This window comes from Equus przewalskii, chromosome 7 (genome assembly GCF_037783145.1).
Source record: "Equus przewalskii isolate Varuska chromosome 7, EquPr2, whole genome shotgun sequence".
Taxonomy (NCBI): Eukaryota; Metazoa; Chordata; class Mammalia; order Perissodactyla; family Equidae; genus Equus; species Equus przewalskii.
The window spans coordinates 12,611,160-12,626,225 of NC_091837.1; the positions used below are offsets into that span (position 1 = coordinate 12,611,160).

General features: G+C 58.1%; 1 protein-coding gene across 1 annotated transcript in view; it reads right to left on the minus strand.

The window, feature by feature from the left end:
- Positions 1–1,957: 1,957 nt before the first annotated feature.
- The window catches only part of FAM222A (family with sequence similarity 222 member A), a 54,872-nt gene continuing 41,763 nt past the window's right edge, over positions 1,958–15,066 (minus strand). The window contains exon 3 of the mRNA XM_070627000.1: positions 1,958–4,476. Coding sequence (XP_070483101.1) covers positions 3,197–4,476 — 1,280 coding nt within the window. The 3' untranslated portion in view covers positions 1,958–3,196. The remainder of the gene's footprint in view (positions 4,477–15,066) is intronic.

Sequence of the window (15,066 nt, forward strand, 5' to 3'; positions counted from 1 at the left end):
GACTCTGAGTCAGAGCCCGTGTTCTATCTTAGCTGCTTTTCCATTCTCCATCCTCAGCTGTGTGACTTTGGGCAAATGACTGCCCCTCTCTGGGCCTCACTAGCCTGGTCTGTGACATAGGAATGTGCACCTGTATCACGTGCACCTGCACAGTTGTGAGGACTAAATACCATTTAGTGCCGAGCCTGATGACCCGTCTGCCTACAGTAGTGGGCTGTTGGTAATTGTAGCAATGACAGTAATATTGTCCTTGTCACCTGCACTGTTTCTCCAATGTGTAATCAAAGGTGACTGTACAAATAAAGGGCAGGGGGGCTGCATGCCAGAATGGCGAAGCTGGAGGGCCCTTTGAGATCAGCTGGCTCGGCTCCCAGGGAGAAGGTGCCCCGCCAGAGCACCCAGGGAGCAGGTGCCAGGACTAGAACCCCAGCCCAGCCTGGTGTGCCACGTGCCCCCACCTGCCCTGCACGCAGACTGGCCCTGCAGAGGACAAGGAGGCTTCCCAGGAGAAGAGGCGGGTCCCCAGCCCTGATCTCCAAGTGAGAGGGGCCTGGCCTGGGGGTGGCTCTGGTCTCCCTTCCTTCCCCGTCTCCAGATGCCCCAGGGTGGGTGGGCCTGGGCTCCCCACACACCACGTTGGTGCTGAGGTGGCCGCAGTCGTGGCCCCTGGGACAGGTCCTAAACCTGACTGTAGACCCTGCCGCCCCGCCCCCTCCAGGACCCACACGGTGCCTTTGTCTCCTTGAATTCCAGCTCTGCGGCAGGCTGGGGACGGACTGGTGCAGGGCCACCCAGAGAAGCAATGGCAGGATTCGAACCCACATCCATCTGAGCCTGCTGGGCTCGCCTGCCTCCGGGGGCCGCCCTGGGCTTCAGTCCTGCACGAGGGGGAGGCCGGGGGAGAGGCTGGAGTGGTGGAGGCCGCCTGGTGCAGGGCGGGCGTGGGCTGGATGCCGTCCTGGGGCTGGTCTCCGATCTGTGTCCCTGTCTGGACCACGGAGACGGTGGTATGACGTCCGAGAGGGCTGCTGAGACTCGATTACGGAGGTCAGAAAAGCTCTTGTCGACGTCTGGTTTAGGACTGCTCCCGGAGGCCCAGCTCCTCACCCAGCAGGACGCCCGCCCCTGCCCCCCAGGGTGTGTAGGTTGGTTGAGCAGCTCAGGAGGGCTGGGCCTGCCCTGGACAGGCCCCTTGCTCTCGGAGCTGCATTTCCTCCCGGGCTCCGGGCCTGGCCTGAGGGAGGTGGAGGCCCCACCACAGGGTGCATCCAGGGTGTTCCCTCTGTTCCCGCTTCTGCCCTGGACCTCACCACGCCAGGCACCCGGACAGGGCTCTGTGCATGGCAGGGGAGGCCCACGTAACTGCCCAGATGTCAGGCCAGTGGGCCAGGGGAGGAGGTGGGGACAGGATGTGAGGAAGAGTCCATGCTATGGGGTTTGAGCTTTCCACAGACCTATTGTGTGCCCTCTGTGTGTACTTCACATCTCTGAGTGTCACTTTCTCCTCTCAACCCCCCCTACCTTGCAAGGGGTGGCGAGGCTCCACTGAGACATGGTGTCGATGAGATGCCCAGCACACAGCAAGGGCCTGATAAATGCTGAGCACCCTGGGAGGGGTTGGGGGTGGGGGTGGTCTCCTGCAAATCCCCAGGCACCTGGGCAGGGGGTGGGTGTGTGCTGGGACTGGCCGGGGAGATGCCACTGCTCAGCCACTCTGGCCTGTCCCCAGTCATGCTGCCAAGCTTGGAGTGTGCCAGGCACAGAGGAAGAGCTGGGAAGGAATTTAGTGATGCCGGGCCCCCCCACCCCCAACCCCTCTGCACCATTCGGGGGACCAGCCAGAGGGGCCCGGGTTCGGTTCCCAAAAGAGCTGGAGGAGTGACTAACACGCCCAGCCGGGTGGCGCCGGCCGCTGCACGCCCGCAGGGAGGACGACGGAAAGAGCAAGACCCAGAGCTGCCAACGAGCCCACAGCCGAGGCACCGCCTGTTTGCCTTTTTTTTCTTTCTCTTCGTTTTTAAAACAATATAGTGCAGACTGCACTTCTCACAGTAGAATATAATGGTCAATTTTAGTATAAAAAAAAACATTCTCAGAGATTTGTAAATGCACTTAGTGCTTGAACAGGCCTTGGAGAAAGATACAGTACCGCTTCCGGAGCGCCAGAGGGGCCGGGACTTGGGGGCTCAGTGGGGGGACCCTGCCTGCCTTCCCGCGCGTCGAGGGTGTGGGATGGGCCTTCGGGCGGCTCGCAGGAAAGGAGTTAGATGGGGTCTCCCAAGTAAACCCAGTAGATTGCCTCCTCACTGGCTCCTAGGAGAACCCCTGAAGAAGGAAGGGTAGGGTCCCTTGGATGGGGTCTAGGATGGCAGGCCCATTGTTAGCCCCTGTGGTGCCTTTGTGCGAATAGGAAAGTGGCACCCCTTCCTCAGGATTCGGAAAATTGCCATAATAAATATACAAGTCTAGGATGCAAGTGGTGTCTCCTTGGACGAGGTGCCCTTGTGCAGTGCACAGTCTGCACAACTGTGCCCAGCAGCCCTGTTAGATGTACTAGAGGGAAGGGGGAAGGTGGTAGTCCAGGGTTTGGAGAATGGGGATGGGGGTGCGATTTTTCTGTGTTGGGATGGAATGGGGGGAGGGGAAGGAGAGTCTGGAGGAGGAGGAGCAGGGGGACTGCAGGTCCCTGGAGCCTCAAATAGAGTTGTCTTCACCTAGATTGGCCAGTGGGGGACACTGTGAGCCCAGTGATGTCCTATAGTCGCCCCCCACCCTCCTTTTCCAGGAGACTGGGGAGCTTGTGGGGGGAGGAGCTAGAGCATCACACCTCCTCCCACATCCCCCCCACCCCCGCCTGAGCCCCTCTCCTGGAGAGCCAGAAAGAATGATTCCTGTTTCTAAGTGGTTTCTCTCTCGCGGCCTCTGCCAGCTCGGATGAAGGGAGGCGTGGACATCAGTGGCTGCCCCGGGGCCTCCCTGTGTCCTGGGGCAGCTGATGAGGGGGAGGGGCCTTGGTGAGCCAGGTCGCCTTGCCCCTCCCTGACGAGTGGCTGCATGGCAGCGGCTGGCCTGGCTTCCCTGCGGGCATCAGTGGGCACCCGGACTCGGGGCAGGGCTGGGTGCCCCTTGTGCCGCCCACCCTGTTCTGTGGCCTGCCCCTCCTCAGCACCCGGTCCATCTGTCCGTCGGGCAGGCCTTATCTGTAGACGGGCAGGCGGATGTGGGCGTGCTGGTGGTCGAGCAGCCGGGGCACGGCCACCGCCTCGTAGCCCTTGCCCAGCATCTGCTCCTTGATGCAGGCCGGCCGGATGTCACTGATGAGACACTCCAACGACTGCAGGCTGCTGCTGAGCACCGCCGTGTTGCACACGCCCTTGCTGGGCAGGCCTGAGAGGGCCTCTGCAGGGGGCCCCGCCAGCTCCCGGGCCGCCCCGGGCCCCAGCTCGGTGACCGCCACTGCCGCCGCCGCGGGGTTGTAGCAGTCGCTGGTGGGAGTCACCAGCACGCTGTTCCAGGGGGCGGTGAAGTACTGGCCCACAGTGAAGCTGGCGGGCAGCCCCACGCCGCAGTTGAGGGGCGACCCGCTGGCCCGCTCGTACGCCCGCCCCCCGCAGGCCTCGGGGGACTTGCTGGCCACCGTGCCCCCGCTGTAGGCCCGAAGCGGCTGGGGCGGCGGTGGGGGCGGCTTCTGCGGCCACAGCAGGTAATCCAGGCCACCGTCCGCGTACCCTGCAGGCTTGGTGGCGCCGGCCAACGTCAAGGCCGGTGTGCTGCCCTGGCCCAGCTCGGGGCCCTTCCGGCAGTCAGGCAGGCCGCCAGGGGCCGCGTAGGCCATGCTGGGGAAGCTGGGCACCGGGCCGTGCTTGGCCGGGCTGGGGTGGGGGATGGCCACGCCCTGGCAGGCGGGGGGCACGGCGCCCGGGGCCTGGCACTGCTGGTTGAGCTGGTAGAGGAGGCTGTGGATGGAGGGCAGGTTGGAGGGTGGCAGGGGCAGGCCGCGGCCGGGCAGGGGGATGACCGAGGCGGCGGGGGCGGCCGCGGGCAGGCCGTGTGGCGGGGCGGGCGCCTCAGGCGGCTTGGGGTAGGCCAGCGGCCCCAGCGTGCTGGGTGCGGGGTAGGGCGCGATGCCCACCTGCACGGCGGCCGGCGACAGCTTGGTCCGCTTGCCCTCGGCGCTCTTGAGCACGCTCTTGGCGGGCCCAGCGGGCGCGGACACCCCAGAGGCGGAGACGGCGGCCTTGACGATGGCCAGCAGGCCCTGGTAGCCGGCGCTGTGCTGCGGGTAGGGGCTGTAGCGCTGGCCGCTGGTGTCATAGCCGTTGACGGTGCGGCTGAGATGCTTGTGCTGGGGCACACGGATGTTGGTGGGAAAGATCTTGATGGAGAGCGGGCTGTTGGCCACCTTCTCGGCGTAGGCGTCCAGCTCGGCCGGGCTCGGGTAGCGGGAGGAATGCATGGAGCTGGCCACTGTCTCGCCTGCGGGGACAAGCAAGGAGAGGGAAGCACAGGTGAGAGCCAGCCCTGCGACCCAGGGACCCCGGAGGCCACACCCCCACTGCTCCCCAGGACTCGCCCTTCCCTCGCCTGTTTCTCTGTTCATTCATTGGCTCCTTCATTCATTCCTTCTCTGTTTTTAAGCTTTGGATGAAGGAGTAGAGGACAGAAGGAACCACGCACGTCATGAGCTTGCTGAACTGTCACAGACAGAACACACTCACATGACCCTAAGCCTAGGGACGGGACAATGCCTGTGCCCCTCCAGTGCAGGGACGGCTCTCCTGCTCTGACACCCTGGACTCGTTGTGTCTGGACGTGGTGAGATGGGCCCGGGCAGTGCACACTCATTTGTGTCGGGCCTCTGTCACTCGAGGTTATGTCTCGAGATTGATCCAGGTGGCCGTGGGGGGTGGCGGTCCATTCTTTCTTGCTGCTGTGTGGTGTTCGTGTGACTGCGTCACTATTTACTCATCCTGCCTGCTGTTGATGGCCTTGGGGTCACTTCCAGCACGGGGCTCATCGGAATAGTGCTACGACCCCCGGTTCACGGATTCAGTGCGTTCTCTTGGGAATATGCCCAGGGGCAGAATTGCTGGGATGCGGGAGGGAAGAATGTTCAGTTTCAGGGGAAAATGCCCAAGAGACTGTGCCAGGCTGCCCTCCCCACGGCGGAGCACAGGAGTCCTGGGGGCTGCACACCCTCTAGGGCACTCTGTACGGCTGTCTTTCATTTTCAACTGCTCTGGGGGGTGTTCATTCCTTCCACCCCCTCACTTTCCTCTCGGTGCCTCCCTTCCCTCATCTGTAAAATGGGCTGATGATGACCTGCGACCTCCTGGGATGGTTAAGCGTTGCTGTGTGAACAGGGCCCAGCACGGGGCCTGGTGCAGAGGAGGAGGTGAAGCGGGAGCCGCTGCTGTTGGCTTCCATCCCCACCCTCAGGTTTCCTGGTTCCATGGCCAGGCGGGTGAGGAGGGGTTCCGCCCCCACTGGCTGCCCATCCCCTCCTTGAGCCTGCTGTCCCCTGTACGACCAGCGTGGTGGCCGCTGCCTTTTCTGTAAGCTGTCAGCTGAAGGGTGTACTCTGTGACAGGCTGGCTGTCCCCAATGCCAGTGGGCACAACTGGTCCTTGTCCAGGGGAGGCGGGTTGCCGTTGGGCAGACCCCCTTCTCCCATCCAGAGCCCCTCCCTGGTCCTGAGATGCTCCTCAGTGCCGCGCAGGACCCTCCCTGGGGCGGGGAAGGGAGCCGGGCCCTGTGTGAGGCAGATGGAAAGACCCTGGCTTTGGAGCTGGCAGGCCTGGTGGATCCTGCCTGGTGGGGGGGCTGTGTGGCCCTGGGCAAGCTGTTTGTCTGGCTGAGCCTCAGTTTCCCCACCTGTGGAATGGGGATAAGGATGGTGCCAGGTCTGTGGAGTGGCCTCAAGGACTGACTGTGCCAAGGGGCCCACCAGTGACTGTGCCAGGGGGGCTGGGGAGGGGGGATTTCACCACGCTGAGCCTCAGTGGCCTCCTCTGTAAAATGGGGTTACACTGCAGCTAACACTACCTCCCAGGGTGGCTGTGAGTTACCGAGTCCTGTGGTGGAGCCCGTTAGCAGAAGGGGGTGCTCGTTAAGTGTGTTAATACCCTCCCCATCTGCCAGGGACAAGGGCCTTCCTGGGAGGGGAAGGGGCTCCTCCACAGGCGGGCCTAGTGTTGTCTGGGACAGAAGGCAGACCCCACCCCCTGCCAGGCCTCCCCACCAACTGGAAGGCCACGTTCCACATCCCATCCTTGCAGAGCCTCACCCACGACCCCTGTGGGCTCACAGCCAGTCGGAGCCCAATGCTGCTGTGATGGGAGGTGCAGGCGGCGTGGCGACACGAGGGAGCCTCACCTGGTGGGTGGGCGTCAGAGACGGCCTTCCAGAAGAAGCAGGCTCCCAGCAAAGGATAAGGAGAGAAGCATACTGCAGGCAGAAGAAACGGCGCGGGCAAAGGGCCGGGGGTGAGGAGGCACGTCCGGGCGGGAGGTGTAACTAACTGAGAGTAAGAGCAGACGCCCGAGCAGACAGGTGGAGGAGAGAAGATGGGGAGCAGTGGTTCCAGAGGCGGGGGGCCCGAGCGAGCCAGAGATGCTCAGGGGTCCTGCCCCAGGACACACTGGCCGTGTCTGGAGAGGAGTTTGGTTGTCACAATGTGGGGAAGGGCCTAGGATGCTGCTAAACATCCTACGATGCCCAGGGCAGCCCCTGCCACAAAGAACGGTCTGGCCCCAGTGTCAGCAGTGCTGCAGCCACGGGAGTGATGAGGCAGGCAGGGCAGGCGGGGCAGGGGTGGTGTTAGAAAGGTCACTCCCCTTTGCCCTCAGGGGCAGGGATGTGCCAGAGCTGGGCAGGGCAGCAGGCAGGAAGGGGTGGGCATCCAGTCCACTCCACCCCTGCGGCCTAACCTGGGCCCGGCAGGGGAAGCCGAGGCTGGGCCGGCCACGGGCCCCCATCCGGACCCTGCCTGGGGCAGCCCACTCCTGCATGGCCTCAGATAAACCCAGTGTGGAGAATGGAAATGTCACTTTGGCCAACGGGGGAATCTTTCTCCGAGACTGGATTTAAACTACATTATACAAGCAATTTCATGGGCACTTAGCGCCGCTCGGAGAGGCCCGCAAAAAAGGGGCCAGCTCTTCATTTACCAGCCATAAATCAGCAGTTGCTATAATGAGCACAAAAATGTCACTTTTATGCAATTTTACAGATGAACAAAACTGGTGAAATTAACTGTAGTAACCTACTGTAGTCAGCAAAAGCGGCTGCCGGGAGGGAAAAAAAATGATATCTGTATATATTTTTGTTCCTCTTAAACTCTCTTCCCAAGCAAGTTTCTGCCATTGTGGTGTGAAAACTCATTTGTCCTCACCATTATACTTTCATTTGGAGTTTATCTTGAGTATCCAATGAGCCACCAACTGTGAAAATGATTAAATCTACAAAATCTATCTAATGGATGGAATAAATTAGGTGTTTAAAACCTTAAGAAGAAGAAGAAAAAGCAATGCCTGTTACTAGTTCCCACTCATTGAAAGAAGGGGCCCCCGATGGGTGAGCAGGGCGCAGGGAGGGTGGGCTGGTCCTCCAGCTTTCGTGGGAGCCGATGGGGGTGCCCTAACACAGGTGAGCGCTTGGTACGTGCCAGGCTCCGTGCCGACAGCTTTGCTCCTGTTGTCTGGAGCCGTAACAGCTCTGAGAGGTGGGAAGTGGTCCTCATTTTGCAGATAAGAAAGCAGACAAGTTATGGCAGGCGGCCTCCAAGATCTGCCACGCCCCCCCACCCCAAGGAGTCTGACCTCCTGGTAGTCACGCCCTACTGTGGTCCTCTCACTCCAGACACGGCTGTGTGACCTATGAGATACTGTGGAAGTGAAGGAGCGAGGCCATAAAAGGCACCGTGGCTTCCTCCTCCCTCATTCTCTCCTGGATCACTTGCTCTGGGGGAAACAGCTGCCACGTGAGGACACCGGAGCGGCCACGGGGAGCCCCACGTGGAGACGAACCAGGGCCTCCTGCCAACAGCCATGTGAGCCTTCTTGGAAGCAGGTCCTCTGGCCCCGGTCAAGCCTTCAGATGGCTGCAGCCCCTGCCGACATCTGACTATAACTTGTAAGAGACACAGGGCAGAGCTACCCAGCTAAGCCGCCCCTGAATTCCTGATCCACAGAACCCGCGAGAGAGAATGCATGACTACTGATGTTTGAAGCCACCACATTCTGGAGCCACTTGTTACACAGCAGTAGATAACTAACACGGGCCCCCATTTTACAGATGAGGACACGGGAGCTCAGAGCTTCTGAGACCACACAACCGAGAGGGGCAGAGCTGGCATCTGGACGTGGTCTGCCTGCCTTGGAGGTCACCTTCACCCCACGTGCACCCTGAGGCAGGCCCCGGATGAAGCCGGGAGAGTCCCCCTTCTTCCACAGAATTAGGAGGGGACAGTCCTGAGGAGGGACCATAATGTCAGCCTGGCGGCTCAGAGAGGCCTCAGGGCCAGGCAGCTCTCACCCTGCCCTCGGCTTTGCCTTGCTCCTGGAGCCCAGGTGTCACCTGGACACGGGCTGGATGCTCCCCAGTGTTTTGAACGTGAGTGCCTTCAGGTGGGCGTGGGCCTGCAGGTCACCGGAGTCCCTTGTCTCAAACCTGGCCTGCTCGCTGTGCCACTGTGGCCCTTGTGGGCCTTAGAGTTTGCAACCCCTGCTTTACGCCTTGTTCCTGAGGGGCTTTCTCCTGAGCCACCCTGGGTGCTCAGGACAACGAGGCTGTGGCCAGACAGACCCGTCCAGCCTGGGAACCCCCGTCCACTGCCGGTCGGGATGCTTGGGAGAATTTGTCCTGTGAGGAACTAAGCCGGACAGACAGCCCTGTGGAAAGCTGCCTTTTGGAAGCCTCCTTCCAGCCCCGCATCCACCAGATGCTTCCCGAGCCCCTCCTATGACAGGCCCTGTACCGGGCCTTGGCGACGCCGCAGCAGTCAGAGCAGACCAAGTCCCTGCCCTTGGGGAGCACGAGCACAGTCAACAGCGTGTAACGTGTCAGGCAGCAGCAAGCCCCACGCGCAGGAAGGAAGCGGGGTAGTGGGTTTAAAACATGTCCACTGATTCTGACAGTCCTCCCACAAAGAGTGGAGTCTAATTCTCCTTCGCTTGAACGTGAACTAGTTTAGCGACTTGATTCTACTGAATAGAACGTGGAGGTGGCGCTGTGTGACCTTCGTGGCTGGGCTGTAGAAGGCAGTATGGCTTCTGCCTGGAATCCAGGTAGGTCTGCGTGTGTGTTGTGTGTGTGTGTGTGTGTGTGTGTGTCTCTCTCTCTCTGTCCATCTCTGAGACCCGGCCACCGTGTTCTGAGGAAGCCCAGGCCCCATGGAGGGGCCGTGTGTGGCTATTTCACCCGACAGCCAGCATCAACCACCCGATGTGTGAGGAGCAGCTTGGGTCTCCCAGCAGATGCACCCCACCTCCACCCCCCAAACGACATCATGGAGCAGAGACACCATCCCCGTCTGTTTTCTCAAGTACATTAAATGGCTGTTTGACACCATCGAGTTTTGGGTTAATTTGGCACACGGCCATAGTCCCCGGGACAGTGGGGTATGAGGGGCCGAGAGTGACAGGGTGGCGGGGCGCCTGGTTTGGACATGGTGGTTAGTGAAGAAGAATTCCCTAATGAAGTGGCTTTGAGAAGAGAGCGGAAGGAGGTGAGGGGGTGAGCCACGTGGATGTTGATGAAAGCGCGACCTCGGCAGTGGGGACAGCAGGCACAAGGGCCAGGGGCGGTGGGCAAGGCGAGTCTGGGGAAGCAGAGGCAGCAGGGGAGGGTCGTAGAAGATGGACCCGGGACGTGGGGGGCACGCAGTGCAAACGGGCTGGGCCTTGGGGGCCACTGTGAGGACCTGGGCCTCACTCCGCATTGGGGGGTGGGGAGCAGAGGACAGAGGTGCCCTGACGTAGGCCTTAACAGGACCCCTCAGGCTCCTGCAGAGAAAACAGGCAGGAAAAGGGCATCAGGAGGGAAGTGTCCTGGGAGCAGCCCAACTGGCCCATGAGACAGAGCACCCAGGAGGCCCCCAGCAGAAATGCCCCAGCTGGGCATGAAAACTTAGGGGATGTGGGTGGGATGTGGCTCATGGGCCACCAGGTTGAGAGCTCTGGTGGCAGAGAAGGATTTATGAGCCAGGATTTGAGCCCTGGTCCTCTGTCCCCTGGGACCCAGCTCTCAATCCCGGGGCACCACAGACACCGTGTGTGGGCCGGTTCTCTGAAGCTGACGTGCCTTCCCCCGCTAACCAAAATCCCCAGGTCCTTTAAAGTGCAGCTTGAATGATGCCTCCTTGTGCTGATGGCCTGGACACCCCGGATGGCCTGGACACCCCGCTCATCTGGTCTCCCCGTCTGCCTCCTCCGCCCCACAGGCGGTGGGAAGTGCCCCGTCTCTGGGGCCCCCCAAGTACCTGACCCAGAGTGGTGAATCTGGGGTTGGGTGGAATGGTGCATGCAGTGCCTGGTGCAGAGTGGTGTCTGAGTCATATGCTGGGAGAATGATGTAAGAGGGGTTGCTTACAGCCCCCCACTCTGCTGCCTCTGACCCTCCAGCTCTCAGCCGAGATGCATGCCGCCCCCCGCCATCCAAGCAGCCTCCCCTCACGTTCTGCCCCAGGACTCCCATGCTGTAGCTGTCTGTCGACATGTCTCCTGGGCTAAATTTGGAGGCCCTGAGGGCAAACCCTGCTCCTTCTCACCACCCTATGCCTAAAAGAACACGTGGAGCCACAGCAGGTGCTTGGGGCGCATCACATGAGTGACAGTGCAGAGCCTGGTGCATCCCCTGTTCCGAGGCCCTCGAGAGGCGAGGCGCCGGGGAGCTGCCAGACAGAAGCGGGACTCCCGTGTGCACAGAGACAAAGGTGCCCGCCCTGTGAAGTGGGCTGCTCCTGCCCCTGCTCTGCCTGCCCGCCGTGGCCCCCATTAAAGCCTTGTCAGGAAATTTAAAAGGCTGGCTGGAAGTGCTGGGAGCCGCCGCTGCCATTAAGTGAATGTTATGGGCCTTTTACAGGTGCGTTAAATAGACGTGGTTATTAACGAGTATATTAAGCCAATTAAAAGCTGCTCTTTGAGTGGGGTTTAATGTCGCTACAGGGAGACACGGGAGTGGGACTCGGCAGGGGCCTTTCAGAAGCCGTGAGGAGGGGGAGGGAGTGGGAGAGGGAGGGGGTACGGGCTCTGCTGTAGAGACGGTGGAGAGGTGAGACACTTGGACTCCGGCTGGAGTCGGGGCAGGCTGTTTGACACCCAGCTTTGCCACTTGCTGTGGGTGACCTCGGGCAGCCACTGAACGTGAGCCTCAGTTTCTCATCTGTAAGGGAATGAAGGGGTGGACATGCCCCGGGTTGCTGAAGTCCGTGTGATCCTCTGTACCGTAAGGCATGTGGTACTTGCTCCTGGAGGGGGCAGGTGGAGGTGGGGATGGTGGTGGATGGGGCAGGGCCAGGACGCCAGCCCAGAATTCCTGCTCCTACACTCCAGGGCTCTCTGGGGGACCCCAGGCATCTACAGTGGATATATGCCAGACCCTCCAGGTACTGTCCAGAGGAACGCGGGTTCCTACGGATCCACCGGACATCCCCCTGGAGAAGTGGTTCCCTCGGTGGACCTCAGATTTTTTGACTGTAAGATGGAGGTAACTGTAGCTTTCCCATACGAGGGGCGGGAGAATTAAAGATGTGCCAGGCACACAGTGGGTGTTGAGCAAACGCCATCTCTTTCTCACGCTGTCACAGGTTTTGTCTATTGCCTCTTAAGGCTCTGGAAGTCACAGTGCGCATTATCTGTGCTGAAATGGGGGGAGGAGAGGAATCCAGGACAGAAGGGGTTCCCGGACATGGGGCCTGGCCTCAGCCCCCAGGCAGGAGCAGCACACATCTGCATTCCCCTTCGCTGCTGACACTCTGCCCTTGGAGGTGGCAGCCTCCTGAATGCTCAATTAATGTGACACTAATTAGCTGGTGGCACCGGCAGAATCCCTAATGAGGCTGCCCGGGGGGGCGGGGGAAGGCGGCGGGCCAGGGCAGACGCAGCTGTTCGCGGCCCGGGCTGGGAGAGCTGTGCGGAGGTTCAGGGTGGTTGGCAACCTGACCTGCCCTCAGCCCCAGCCCTCTGACCTCGTGGCAGCGGAGGGCATCTGAGGTCAGACCCGGCTGTGAATCCAGGTGCCCCAGGACCAGCTAGGGGACCTCAGAGACGTGACCATAGCTCCCTGGCCTCCATTTTCCCCAAGGGGACGAGGGAAGAGTAAATAAGAGGATGATGTCAGAGGCTTGATGCATACTGGGTGCTCAAAAAGGCTGGCTGGCTGCCTACCTTCCAGCACATTCTGGGCCTGACTGGGCTGTTCAGGGCAGTGGTTATCACTGGGCACTGCACAAGGATCCTCTCTTATTCTCTAACCACGTACATGCACACACACCTGTGTGAGCTCACAGACATGCTCCGAAGCTTGGGGCCACACGTGAGCCACACGTGCCCAGACACTCAGGGATGTCCTACACATACAGAGATGGGCAGGTGCTCACAGGCACACGTGTGTATCCACACGCGCCTTCCACACCTCCTGAGCCCCGGCTGGAGCCCTGGAGTGGCCGACAAGGTCCCTGTAGGTGGAGCTTGGAGCACTTTAATCCCTCCCCAGACTGACTTTCCTGCCCCTTGCTTGCACCTCAGTTTCCCTTACCTGCTCTCTGACCGGGCTCTGTCTTCGGGAGCCCACTCCCCCCTCTCTCCCTGTAGCCAGGCCCCTGGCTGTGTCTGTGTCCCCGTCTCACCCCACTACATTGCTGCCTGTCTCTATCTTCATGGCGGCTGTCTCTGCCCTTGGAACTGCTGCCTCATCTCTCCCTCCTTTTGGCAGTGTACGTACCTACTCCCGTCTGCCACATACCTACTCCCGTCTGCCTCCATCTACATCTGCGTTGGTCTGACTCATCCGCCCCTTCCCTCCTCACTCCAGTCTCGTCTCCAGCACTCACTCCCGGCCTCACCCCCTCCCGCCCACCCCCGGCTCCCTGCCCATCCCTGTTGCTGTCTTTCTGTAGCCTGTGCAGAAAGGCTCTCTGTGGCTCTCTCTTTGGGACACTGGTCCATTATAAGTGCTTCAGACACCCTCTCTCAATTTTTGGCTTGTTCTGATGTTTTTTAACAGTGTATTTTGCTGAGCCTCAGTTTTTAATTTTAATGTGGTCCGACCTGTTTCCTTTGTGCTTTTTTTCTCTCAGTTTGGAAATCTTTCCCGTCTTGAGGACGATATTCTCTGTCATTTTCTTCAAAGAATGGTATGGTTTTGCTTTCCACGGTATTAGATTTTTAGTCTGGCTGGAAGTCCCTTTTGTGTATGGTGTGAGGTAAGGCTCCAGGGCCATTTATTCCACATGGACGGCCAGTTGTCCCAGGGCTGCATGTCCATCCCCAGGGATCTGCAAGGCCTGCGCTCTTAGGTTGAGCTCACATCTGTGTCAATTCATTTCCAGATGCTCGGCTCCACCCCCTGGGCCCCTCTGACCCTGTGCTGATCCCACCATCTCAGCCTGAAGCCGTGGCAGAGCTAGCCCCTCCCCCACCCTTATTCTTCTTTGTCAAGGGCACCTTGGCTATTCTTGACCCTTTGTTCTTTATCAGTTTCAAAGTCAGCTTTTCAAGGTGTACACACCCACAGATGGTAAGGATGTAGGGATTGAACTGAATTGAATTTTTTCCATATTGAATCTGTCCATAACCTATATCTAAGTTTATTTAGGTCTTTAAAAAAGTATCATTGAATAAACTTATAGACAATCCCTAGATAGATACAAACTACCAAAACTGACTTAAGAAGAAATAGAAAATCTGAATAGACCTGTAACAAGTAAAGAGATGGAATTAGTAATCAAAACAGTATCCACAAAGAAATGCCCAGGCCTAGAGGGTGAATTCTACCAATCATTTAAAGAACTAATGGGAATTTTTCACAAACTCTTCTGAAAAAAGGGAACAGGAGAGAACACTTGCAAACTAATTCCGTGAGGCTAGTATTACTCTGATAGCAAAACGAAAGACACCACAAAATAACTACAGCCTAATATGCCTTATGAATGGACATGCAAAAAATCAACAAAATACTAGCAAACTGAATCTAGCAACATGTAAAAAGCGTTATCCACCACGACCAAGTGGGACCTATCCCAGGAATGCAGGGTGAACGTCCAAAACTCAATTAATGTCATACAGCATATTGAGAGAATAAAGGGTCACTATCACATGATGATCTCAATAGACACAGAAATTGGACTACCTGACATAATCCAAGGTCCCTTCATGATAAAGACACTCAGCAAACTAGGATAGAAGGGAACTTCCTTAACCTGATAAAGAATATCTAGGAAAAATCTGCAGCTAATGTCATATTTAATGGTAAGAGACTGAAAACTTTCCCTTTAAAATCAGAAAAAGACACAGATGTCCACACTTGCCACTTCTATTCAACATTGTACTGAAGATTCTAGCCAGGGCAATTAGACAAGAAAAAGAAAGAAAAGGCATTCACGCTAAAGAACAAGAAGTAAAACTCTCTCTATTCACAGATGACATAATCTTGCACATGGAAAATCCTATGAAATCCACTAAAAAACCATTAGAATAAACAAGTTCAGCAAAGCTGCAGGATACAAGATCAACATACAAAACTTCAATTGTGAACAATCCAAAATGAAATTGAGGAAACAATTCTATATACAGTCGCATCAAAAAGGACAAAATACTTAGAAATAAATTTAACAGAAGAAGAGCAAAACTTATAATCTGAAAACTACAAAATGTTGTTGAAAGAAAAAAGTTTAAATAAATAAAAAGACATCTCATGTTTATGGATTGGAAGATGAAATATCAAGATGGCAAAACTCCCTAAATTGATCTACAGATCCAACACAATCTCTGTCAAAATGCCAGATGGCTTCCTTGCACAAAGTGACAAGCTGATCCTAAAATTCATGGGGCCCAGAAGAGTGAAAAC